At 41.6% G+C, this 12,545-nt stretch overlaps 1 protein-coding gene across 1 annotated transcript; it reads right to left on the reverse strand.

The window, feature by feature from the left end:
* Positions 1-5,098: 5,098 nt before the first annotated feature.
* Positions 5,099-10,633, reverse strand: LOC110931853. The gene is made up of 3 exons (XM_022175226.1): positions 9,904-10,633; positions 9,155-9,594; positions 5,099-5,137 (listed from the first exon to the last, which is right to left on the reverse strand). The coding sequence occupies exons 1-3, from the start codon at positions 10,631-10,633 to the stop codon at positions 5,099-5,101; spliced, it is 1,209 nt and encodes a 402-aa protein (XP_022030918.1).
* Between the last annotated feature and the right edge of the window lie 1,912 nt (positions 10,634-12,545).

Here is a 12,545-nt window from a genome sequence, read left to right on the forward strand (position 1 = left end):
AAGTCGGGTTGACAGTACCGTGGGTGGTAATTATTATGACTTGGAAACAAATATAATTGCGTGAACGCCCTCAATACTGTACAATGGTTTTTACTTAAAATTGATTAAACTGGGATTCACTCACCAGTATTTCCCACTAACAAAATGTTTTTAAACGCGTTTCAGGTAACAAAATGGGAAAGCCAAATAGAAGCCAGCTGGACAGCACTGAAGGCTTGGAAAAGTGGCAATAAAGTTACCTAAAATAAATAGATGTTTTATTAAATAAAAATAGGATTTATTCCTATGAAAATGTGTGTACTTAAAACTTGGGTTTTATCCCATGTGTTTTATATTATGAAAGTGTGGTATTTTACTCTGATAAAATATTTCCTAACTACGGTCCTGATGTACTATAGCGGGCGTAATACCCCCCTAAATAACGAGGTTCTGCTCCGTTGTAAGTATCATAACCCCTGGATACGTATTAAATACGCTGCCCGATTGATCTAGGGTTCCGTAACGGCTGTCGTGGTTCTGCCCAACGTAGTCGTTGGAACGCCGTCTCGGGGAGGGTATTACTAATGTTAAAATGTGTTATTATACTAACACGTGTGCATTTGTGTAATTTATATATTTTCACCAGGAAACCCTTATAGAAAACCTAAGACAACAATGTGAGTAATCTCCTTTTTACAAATTGTTTTTACAAAACCTCACACGATTAATTATATATTAAGCAGTTATTGAGTATTTGTAAGAATACAATTATCGTCGGTATGTTGGGGTTTGGTATACAAAATTTGTTACTGCCTTGCGAGGAGTAACATTTCCACAAGTCGGGTTGACAGTACCGTGGGTGGTAATTATTATGACTTGGAAACAAATATAATTGCGTGAACGCCCTCAATACTGTACAATGGTTTTTCTTAAAATTGATTAAACTGGGATTCACTCACCAGTATTTCCCACTGACAAAATGTTTTTAAACGCGTTTCAGGTAACAAAATGGGAAAGCCAAGTAGAAGCCAGCTGGACAGCACTGAAGGCTTGGAAAAGTGGCAATAAAGTTACCTAAAATAAATAGATGTTTTATTAAATAAAAATAGGATTTATTCCTATGAAAATGTGTGTACTTAAAACTTGGGTTTTATCCCATGTGTTTTATATTATGAAAGTGTGGTATTTTACTCTGATAAAATATTTCCTAACTACGGTCCTGATGTACTATAGCGGGCGTAATACCCCCCTAAATAACGAGGTTCTGCTCCGTTGTAAGTATCATAACCCCTGGATACGTATTAAATACGCTGCCCGATTGATCTAGGGTTCCGTAACGGCTGTCGTGGTTCTGCCCAACGTAGTCGTTGGAATGCCGTCTCGGGGAGGGTATTACTAATGTTAAAATGTGTTATTATTCTAACACGTGTGCATTTGTGTAATTTATATATTTTCACCAGGAAACCCTTATAGAAAACCTAAGACAACAATGAGAGTAATCTCCTTTTTACAAATTGTTTTTACAAAACCTCACACGATTAATTATATATTAAGCAGTTATTGAGTATTTGTAAGAATACAATTATCGTCGGTATGTTGGGGTTTGGTATACAAAATTTGTTACTGCCTTGCGAGGAGTAACATTTCCACAAGTCGGGTTGACAGTACCGTGGGTGGTAATTATTATGACTTGGAAACAAATATAATTGCGTGAACGCCCTCAATACTGTACAATGGTTTTTACTTAAAATTGATTAAACTGGGATTCACTCACCAGTATTTCCCACTGACAAAATGTTTTTAAACGCGTTTCAGGTAACAAAATGGGAAAGCCAAATAGAAGCCAGTTGGACAGCACTGAAGGCTTGGAAAAGTGGCAATAAAGTTACCTAAAATAAATAGATGTTTTATTAAATAAAAATGGGACTTATTCCTATGAAAATGTGTGTACTTAAAACTTGGGTTTTATCCCATGTGTTTTATATTATGAAAGTGTGGTATTTTACTCTGATAAAATATTTCCTAACTACGGTCCTGATGTACTATAGCGGGCGTAATACCCCCCTAAATAACGACGTTCTGCTCCGTTGTAAGTATCATAACCCCTGGATACGTATTAAATACGCTGCCCGATTGATCTAGGGTTCCGTAACGGCTGTCGTGGTTCTGCCCAACGTAGTCGTTGGAACGCCGTCTCGGGGAGGGTATTACTAATGTTAAAATGTGTTATTATACTAACACGTGTGCATTTGTGTAATTTATATATTTTCACCAGGAAACCCTTATAGAAAACCTAAGACAACAATGTGAGTAATCTCCTTTTTACAAATTGTTTTTACAAAACCTCACACGATTAATTATATATTAAGCAGTTATTGAGTATTTGTAAGAATACAATTATCGTCAGTATGTTGGGGTTTGGTATACAAAATTTGTTACTGCCTTGCGAGGAGTAACATTTCCACAAGTCGGGTTGACAGTACCGTGGGTGGTAATTATTATGACTTGGAAACATATATAATTGCGTGAACGCCCTCAATACTGTACAATGGTTTTTACTTAAAATTGATTAAACTGGGATTCACTCACCAGTATTTCCCACTGACAAAATGTTTTTAAACGCGTTTCAGGTAACAAAATGGGAAAGCCAAATAGAAGCCAGCTGGACAGCACTGAAGGCTTGGAAAAGTGGCAATAAAGTTACCTAAAATAAATAGATGTTTTATTAAATAAAAATAGGACTTATTCCTATGAAAATGTGTGTACTTAAAACTTGGGTTTTATCCCATGTGTTTTATATTATGAAAGTGTGGTATTTTACTCTGATAAAATATTTGCTAACTACGGTCCTGATGTACTATAGCGGGCGTAATACCCCCCTAAATAACGAGGTTCTGCTCCGTTGTAAGTATCATAACCCCTGGATACGTATTAAATACGCTGCCCGATTGATCTAGGGTTCCGTAACGGCTGTCGTGGTTCTGCCCAACGTAGTCGTTGGAACGCCGTCTCGGGGAGGGTATTACTAATGTTAAAATGTGTTATTATACTAACACGTGTGCATTTGTGTAATTTATATATTTTCACCAGGAAACCCTTATAGAAAACCTAAGACAACAATGTGAGTAATCTCCTTTTTACAAATTGTTTTTACAAAACCTCACACGATTAATTATATATTAAGCAGTTATTGAGTATTTGTAAGAATACAATTATCGTCGGTATTTTGGGGTTTGGTATACAAAATTTGTTACTGCCTTGCGAGGAGTAACATTTCCACAAGTCGGGTTGACAGTACCGTGGGTGGTAATTATTATGACTTGGAAACAAATATAATTGCGTGAACGCCCTCAATACTATACAATGGTTTTTACTTAAAATTGATTAAACTGGGATTCACTCACCAGTATTTCCCACTGACAAAATGTTTTTAAACGCGTTTCAGGTAACAAAATGGGAAAGCCAAATAGAAGCCAGCTGGACAGCACTGAAGGCTTGGAAAAGTGGCAATAAAGTTACCTAAAATAAATAGATGTTTTATTAAATAAAAATAGGATTTATTTCTATGAAAATGTGTGTACTTAAAACTTGGGTTTTATCCCATGTGTTTAATATTATGAAAGTGTGGTATTTTACTCTGATAAAATATTTCCTAACTACGGTCCTGATGTAAATTTCTGCTGCCAAAATGGATAAACACAAGATACCACCAAAACTGGTTGCGGCCGCCCGTTCCCGGGTTTGTCAGGGGACGGGGGTCGCGACATGAAACTTCAGAAAAGATTGTCAAGATCAGAAGCCGTATGGCAGCATCGCGTGACCGTCAAAAAAGCTACGCTGACAAACGTAGGAAACCGTTGGAATTCGCCGTGGGCAATCGTGTTATGTTGAAAGTGTCGCAGTAGAAGGGTGTCGTACGCTTCGGAAAACGCGGCAAACTTAATCCGCATTATGTTGGGCCATTTAAAATTATAGAGCGAATCGGTAAAGTGGCTTACAAGCTCGAGTTACCTACTGAGTTGGGAAATGTTCATGATGTATTTCATGTTTCACAACTAAAAAAGTGTTTGTCTGATGAAACACTGGTTGTGCCGTTTCAAGAGCTGAAGATTGATGATAGGTTCCAGTTCGTCGAAGAACCTATCGAAATTATGGATCGGGAAGTCATGGTGCGTAAACATAGTCGAATCCCGATCTTGAGGGTTTGTTAGAACTCAAGACGGGGACCGGAGTTCACGTGGGAGCGCGAGGATCAGATGAAGCTCAAATATCCTCAACTCTTCCTTACTGATCAAGCTAATTCTGGGATCACTGGTGAATTTCGGGACGAAATTCCACTTCAAGTTGGGGAAGATGTGGCACCTGAGGAAAATCTGCAGCAATCTTGATTTATCACTTCACTTCTTTGTGCTTACTTATCAAATTTCGGGATGAAATTTCTTTCAAGTTGGGGATGATGTGACGACCCGTATTCCTAAGGTGTGTCTTTAATTCCGAATCACTTTCTGTTACGATTGGGTTGCATTGTAGCTATGTATGCTTGTACGTTACTTGTTGAACTTAGTTAAGCACATGTGTCTTTCAATAAACAATTTGTTTCAATTCGGCTGCACCCTTGTGTCTTACTAATTCTATTTAGAGTAGCCCAAACCATTGCAGCCTAAAACAAGCCTAACCGAATTAAATATATTTTTACATGCGGTTTCCTTATGCTACGTTAACAAACACACAAGACACAAACCCTAGCTCTAATCTTCTCTCTCTGATCGATGATGAAACCACTCTCCCTCTCGAAGACTTCCTCATTTCCATCTTGATTTCTTCGGTTAGTATAATCTCACCATGTTCCGAATTAAATCCTCTCGTCATGCATAGTTGTATCGATACATGATTGTTATTATTGTTTATGCTCGTACATGATGGAATATGTGTTAGTTAATTGCATGATAATAGTGTTCAGATTGCTCAAGAGAATTCCACAACACTAGACATTTCAATAGTTTTAAGTAAATTTCATAGCAAATTGTCTAGAACAAATATCCATCAAATAAACATCAAATTACATCATCAAAATTGTTCAAAGTCTTAGATTTGCTAAGTGACGTTTCTAGGCATCATCCTAGCTCGTTTCCCATGCATTCCAAAGCAACCTATTAGCCTGCAACATGTATTAAAATATCAATACAAAAGTATTGGCGAGTATACAAGTTTGATACTAGAATAATAGATTAAAACAACTCATATCCATAGTGTAAACAATAAAATAGTTTGCAGTCGTGCTAGTGTTGCAGTCCACGTTGTGATAGCCCAAGTATCCCGATGCTTTAGTGTTTACCCAAGACTCAAGTTAAACCAGAATCCTCCTAACAATACCCCCCAAGAATAATGGGAGAGGTGCATCTCCTATAGCGCTACTATTGTTAAGGCGGAACTACACACTCTGGATTAAACGTCACATAGCACAAGAATCAAGAATCAATAATCAAGAATCACAAGCTTCACATAGGATAGAGTATAAGTTTTCAAAGATTCAAGTTTAAGTTTCATAGAATACATGTTACACCCCAAAAGCTTAAAGTAAAAAGGGGATCGAGTATACTCACAGTGATTGCTTAACAGTCACGACTGTTATTGGATCAAAGGGAGCTCTGTGGAGATTAGCCTGATGTAGATTACCATAGGATAAGCGTTGGGCAGAGTAACAAGGCTGAATAAAGTGTTAAAACAGTCACCGGGTCGAAGGGCTGTCCGATCGGACGGCTGTGCGATCGGCTGGCCGGTCGGTCGGCTGACATGTGATGTAAAGAGGCAATAGCTGCCCGATCGGACGGCTGTCCGATCGGGTTGCCATTTGGTGCAACAGAATAGGGGGGCTGTCTGATCGGATGGTCGTCCGATCGGCTGGCCTGGTGTGGATAATGGCCGCCCGACCGGACGACTGTCCGATCGGCTGGCCTAGTGTGAAGAATGGCAAACCGACCGGACGGCTGTCCGATCGGCTGGCCTAGTGTGAAGAATGGCTAACCGACCGGACGGCATGTCCGATCGGCTGGCCTATTGTTCTCGTTTACCAAATTTTGTAAAATTTCTAAGTTTGAAGAGTAATGGTTAAGTCACGGCACGTATTAAGACAACAGCAATTTGTCGTTTAACAGCCATTCTAATCGGTCGGGAACCACCCCAACCCAACCAGTTTGTCTGTTAACAACGGTTTCATGCCAGAATCCATCCCGTGATCGTCTTGGTTAGTGAACAATCCGTTCTTGAACCCACTCTAGACCACCGATCAAGTCTACAGTACGTTCAATCACGTTTGTCACCGAAGTAAATCAGAAATTTGAAGTAGAAATGAAGAAATTCCTGTTTTAGTACAAAAACTCTTAGATTTAACTTAGATCTAGTGTAAAATCGTATGAAATGCCTTAGATCTAGGCTACATCTTGCTCAGAATGACATCATATGGCAGTTTGTACAAACCTCCATGATGACATCACTCTCAAGAGTTCAGATCTGAGAGATTTCACGGTGAAAAGTGTGATTTCAAGTGAGAATCACGTAGAGAATGATGTGTAGATCAAGAAAGTACAAGAATCTGGCTTGAAACGTACCGGAATCGATGAGAAAATGAGAGATTTGTGTGCGCGTGTGTCTGGTTCGGTCAGAGCTGTCACATCACTTGAAATGGTGATGTAACAGCCTATTTATAGGTGAAGGGGGAGAAGGAAGGAGGAGGGTGGTTTGGATCGGTTGCGGTGCCATCCGATCGGCTGGCCATCCGATCGGCTGGCCATCCGATCGGCTGGCCATCCGATCGGCTGATCATCCGATCGGCTGGTCATCCGATCAGACGGCCACTCTGGCAAATCCAACCTTTCGCGTTCCCGATTCTGATTCGCTTTTCGCGCTAGACTAGGCGTTGTGTTTTGTATAGAAATTAAGGTAACTAGATTATAGCATACTCATTGAGGGTTTTCAAGATTGATTGATTCCGCCAGTGACAAGGCTCCAGTCTCTCGTTTAACAAAGAATCAAGCTTCACGAGTCTAAGGAGTCAAGCACCAATTTAAGTCTCAAGGGTAAAGAATCATCGTTTCTCAAGCATCAAGAATCAAGAGTCCAAGTATCAAGTATCAACAATAAGAATCTAGTTTTCATAGCATAAAGAATCAAGTATCTAGAATAAAGAGTCAAGCATCATAGTATCAATAAGGTCCATACCAAAAGTATCAACATCTCATAACTATAGGGACTAAAGTTGACAACTTATTAAAAATATAGGGACTGCTCTTGCCAAGTGTCTAAAGTTCAGGGACGCTGGGCGTTACAGTCTCCCCTCCTTTAGGAGATTTTGTCCCCGAAATCTTAGAAGAAGACTGCTCGAAGAGATGCGGATGCTTGGACTTCATATCACTTTTTAGCTCCCAAGTGAATTCGGCGCCGCGCTTTCCCTCCCATCGAACTTTAACAATGGGAATTTTGTTGCGCCTTAGACGCTTGACAGTTTGATCGATGATTTCAACCGGTTTCTCCACAAATTGGACAGCTTCATTTATCTACAAGTCTTCGAGAGGAACCTGCAGTCCTTCGCCGGCTAGGCATTTCCGTAAGTTAGATACGTGGAACATTGGATGCACGTTGTTTAGCTCTTGTGGCAAGTCGAGTTTGTACGCTACCTTGCCAATCCTTTCATATATCACGAAAGGACCCACATAGCGAGGCGCAAGCTTTCCCTTTTTACCAAAGCGAACTACTCCCTTCCAGGGAGATACCTTGAGTAGAACTCGGTCACCAACAGCAAATTCCAGAGGCTTCCGCCTGTTATCAGCATAGCTCTTTTGTCTGCTCCTAGCCTTGATTAAGTTATCACGGATCTGAAGAATCTTATCCATTGCCTCTTAAATAATCTCAGGGTCAGTGAATTGCTTTTCCCCAACCTCATGCCAGCTAATAGGAGATCGGCACTTTCGCCTATATAAAGCTTCGAAAGGAGCCATCTGAATACTGGAATGGTAGATATTATTGTACGAGAATTCTATCAATGGTAAATGTACATCCCAGTTACCACCAAAGTCGAGGACGCAAGAACGGAGCATATCCTCTAGGGTTTGAATAGTACGCTCGGTCTGTCCATCCGTTTGAGGATGAAAGGCCGTGCTAAGATTCAAGTGTGAACCCATAGCGGATTGAAATGTTTGCCAAAGACGGGAAGTAAAACGACCATCACGGTCAGAGATATGTCTAAGGGTACACCATGACGGCTTATAATCTCATCGGTATAGATTCGAGCAAGTCTCTTTACTCTGTAATCCTCATGAATAGGAAGAAAGTGAGCAGATTTGGTCAATCGATCAATAATCACCCAGATACTATCGTGACCTTTAGAGGTACGGGGAAGTTTGGTAATAAAGTCCATAGCAATGCTTTCCCATTTCCAAACAGGGATTTTGGGTTGCTCCAAGAGTCCGGAGGGGCGCTGATGTTCAGCCTTTGCCTTCGAGCAGGTAAGGCACTTAGACACGTATATAGCAATGTCCCTCTTCATGCCAGGCCACCAATAAATCGTACGTAGATCTTGGTACATCTTATCGGCGCCTGGGTGGATAGAGTAACGGGATTTGTGAGCTTCAGTCATAACGAGCTCACGGAGATTATCGCGATCTGGCACCCAGATGCGATTCATATAGTACTGAAGTCTGCTAGGTTTTGTTTCAAGCCGGTCAATCCTAGCACCGTGGACTTCTTCTTCTAGACTTCCTTTATTTGCTGATGAATACTGGGCGTCACGAATATATGCATGGAGATCATTAGAAATACGAATAGTCTTAAGATGGGTCTTACAACTAAGGGCGTCGGCTACTATGTTCGCCTTGCCAGGATGGTAACGAATTTCACAATCGTAATCGTTAAGCAATTCCACCCAACGTCTCTGTCGCATGTTCAGCTCTTTTTGGTCAAAGATATGCTGAAGGCTCCTATGGTCGGTGAAGACCACATACTTCGTACCATACAGGTAGTGTCGCCAGATCTTTAACGCAAAAATAACTGCACCAAGCTCCAGATCGTGAGTGGTGTTGTTTTTCTCGTGTACCTTGAGCTGATGAGAGGCATAAGCAATAACCTTGTCCCGTTGCATGAGCACACAGCCCAAACCACGGTTTGAGGCATCACAATATACCACAAAATCATTGTTGCCATCAGGTAGAGCTAGCACAGGGGCATTACACAAAAGATTCTTAAGGGTTTGAAAGGAGTTCTCTTGCTCGGGACCCCAAACAAAAGGTTTTTCCTTTTGGGTTAGCGTAGTAAGAGGAACAGCGATTTTTGAAAAGTCCGCGATGAACCGGCGGTAATAACCCGCCAATCCTAGAAACGAACGAATCTCAGACACGGATTTAGGCGTACACCAATTCTTCAGTGCCTCAATTTTCGAAAGGTCAACATGAATACCCTGACTACTAACAATATGACCCTGAAACTTCACCTCATCAATCCAAAACTCACACTTAGAAAACTTAGCATACAGACGTTCACCCCGTAAAAGTTCAAGCATAAGACGTAGATGGCGAGCATCATCGGCTTTAGACTTGGAATAAATAAAGATACCATCGATAAAGACTATGACAAAATGATCCAAGTAGGGTTTGCAAACATGGTTCATAAGGTCCATGAACACTGCATGTGCGTTGGTCAAGCTAAAAGGCATGACCACGAACTCGTAGTGCCCATATCGAGTACGAAACGCAGTCTTAGGAATATCATCTTCGAGGACACGCAGTTGATGATATCCAGAATGTAGATCAATCTTGGAGAAACAGGACGCGCCTTGTAGTTGATCAAATAGGTCATCGATACGAGGAAGCGGATAACGATTCTTCACGGTAAGCTTATTAAGTTCACGATAGTCGATACACATACAGAAGGAACCATCCTTCTTCTTGACGAATAACACGGGAGCACCCCACAGGGAGGTACTTAGACGAATAAAACCCTTATCAAGTAACTCTTGTAGTTGACTAGACAACTCTTGCATCTCAGAAGGTGCAAGGCGGTAGGGAGCCCTGGCGACAGGAGTCGCACCAGGTACGAGGTTAATACGAAAGTCAACAGATCTAAGAGGAGGAAGACCAGGATAATCTTCAGGAAAGACATCAGTGAAGTCATATACCACTGGAACGTCGCTTATGTTCTTCCTCTTGCCTTTTTGTTCCACCACGTGGGCCAAGAATGCAGGGTTCTGTTTACGTAAGCTTCTACTCGCTTGTGTGCATGACATCAATCTCAGTCCTTTTGAAGGTCGATCTCCATAGACGATCAAAGTATCACCAGAGGGAATAGGAAGACGAACAAGTTTCTCAAGACAAACAACCTCGGCATGGTTTTTACGCAACCAGTCCATGCCAATAATGACATCAAAACTACCCAAACGCATGGGTATGAGATCAATAGAAAACATGTGATTGTTAAGAGTCAGGGAACAATCCCGCACGATTGAATTAACAAGAATCGACTTACCGTTAGCGACTTCGACGGAGAACGACTCAGGTAACTTGGAGCGTGTACAGTTTATCAAAGACTCAAATTCCACGGACACAAAGCTTTTATCGGCACCAGTATCAAATAGAATCAAAGCATAAAGGTTATTAACGAGGAACATACCAATGACAACGTCATTGTCATTACGAGCCTGATTTGCATATAGATTGAACGCTCGTCCACGAGCGGCTGGCTGCTGGTCCTGGTTCAGCTGAGGACACTGGTTACGGTGATGGGTAGTATCTCCACACTTGTAGCATGCACAAACAGCGTTGACTGGCTTTGGGTTCTGCAGAGGAGCCGGAGGTGCTGGTAAAGCTGCCTGAGCTAGGGCCTGTTGAGTTTGCGGGGCCGGGTTAGTTTGACGACAGTAAGGAGTCGTGTGACCATAATGATTACAGTTGGTGCACAGACGACATGCAGACGCAATAGGATGATGGTAGTTGCAGGTCACACACTAAGGATGAGGCCTAGTGTATTGCTTCTTAGCTTCGGGAGTAGTAGGGTTAGCAGCAACAGTAGTAGGTTTAGCAGCAGGGTTTGCAGCAGGAGTAATAGCATTACATCCAGAACCCTGGGATTTCCTTTTCTTGTTCTTGCTGCTGCCTGGCTGCTGAGTAACTTGATTCGCAGACTTGGAGGGAGCAGGAGTAGCGAACTGTTTATCACGCACACGATTGTTGTTCAAACTTGCTGCCAAACGATAGACTTCCTCAATAGTTTCCAGTTAAGCTGCTTCAATAGAATCACGCATAGCAGGAGGTAGGCCATTGATGTACTTGGTTATCATCCGCCTAGGAGTCGAAACCAAGTGAGGGATGATGAGACTCAGCTGCTTGAAACAGGTAGTATAAGACAGGTTATCATCACCAACCTGTTTCAGATGCCAGAACTCTTCTTCAAGCTTCAGCTGCTCATGAGGAGGGAAGAACTCAAGCATCATCAGTTCTCGTACCTCAGCCCATGGAAGAGCATAGGCTTCTTCATTTGAACGGATGTTTCTCTCATTTGACCACCATTCCAATGCTCTTCCTTGAAACATTCCAGTTGCGCTCCTAGTCTTTAAGTGGTCCGGGCACTCGCTGTTAATGAAGGTAACCTCGATGTTGTCGAACCACTCGAGCATAGCACTCACCCCATCACTACCCGTGAAAGACTTGGGGTTGCAAGAGATGAAATGTTTGTAGTTGAACTTTGTAGGCTTCTGCTTTTCAGCCTTGGAGTCCACAGAGGATGGAGGAGTGTTTGATCCTTGAAGCTCAGTGACAATCCTTGGCAACTCGAGCGATCTGGTCGGCCATGAATGACATCATCTTTTTCTGAGACTTCTCTCTGGATTTCCTGAGAGTGTCGGATAGCTTTCGAGAAGACATCCTAAAGATCCAATAAGGGGATCGTATAAGTCTAAATTCACGAAGCCTCACAATACAGATTTACACACAATAGACTAAACTTTAACAAGATTCACAAGATTCTCAAGATTCAAGTTTCCCATAGATTTCAATATCACAAAACCCATGACCTTCGCATGGCACTTTGTACGAAGTTTGGCAACATGTCAAAAGCGCTTATATATAGGAAGTACCAGCGGCATATCCACCACGCTTCGGGCACATCGCTTCCACCTTGTACTTAGGGTCATGTTACGTGTCGTAGAACACACCCACCATCACCATTATCATAGATTCACATAGTTTACAATGGTTCCAAATAGATTCACGTAGATTTTGAAAAGATTCCAATAGATTCAATGGTCTCTCATAGATTCACAGGTTTTAATAGACTCCAGTAGATTCAATAGATCCCATGGATTAAATAGTTTCAATAGATTCACATAGTTTCACATAGAGTCGTGCTAATCAACCTACAAACAACGAAATCCCGCATGGCACGTGTTACGAAAGTTTGGCAACATGACGGAAGCACTTATATATAGGAAGTACCAACGGCGTATCCACCTTGCTTCAATCATGCCACGTCCGTCTCGTCGTCGGTGTCATGCCTTGTTAACCACTGCTTTCGATTTCACCACT

This window comes from Helianthus annuus, chromosome 3 (assembly GCF_002127325.2).
Source record: "Helianthus annuus cultivar XRQ/B chromosome 3, HanXRQr2.0-SUNRISE, whole genome shotgun sequence".
Classification (NCBI taxonomy): Eukaryota; Viridiplantae; Streptophyta; class Magnoliopsida; order Asterales; family Asteraceae; genus Helianthus; species Helianthus annuus.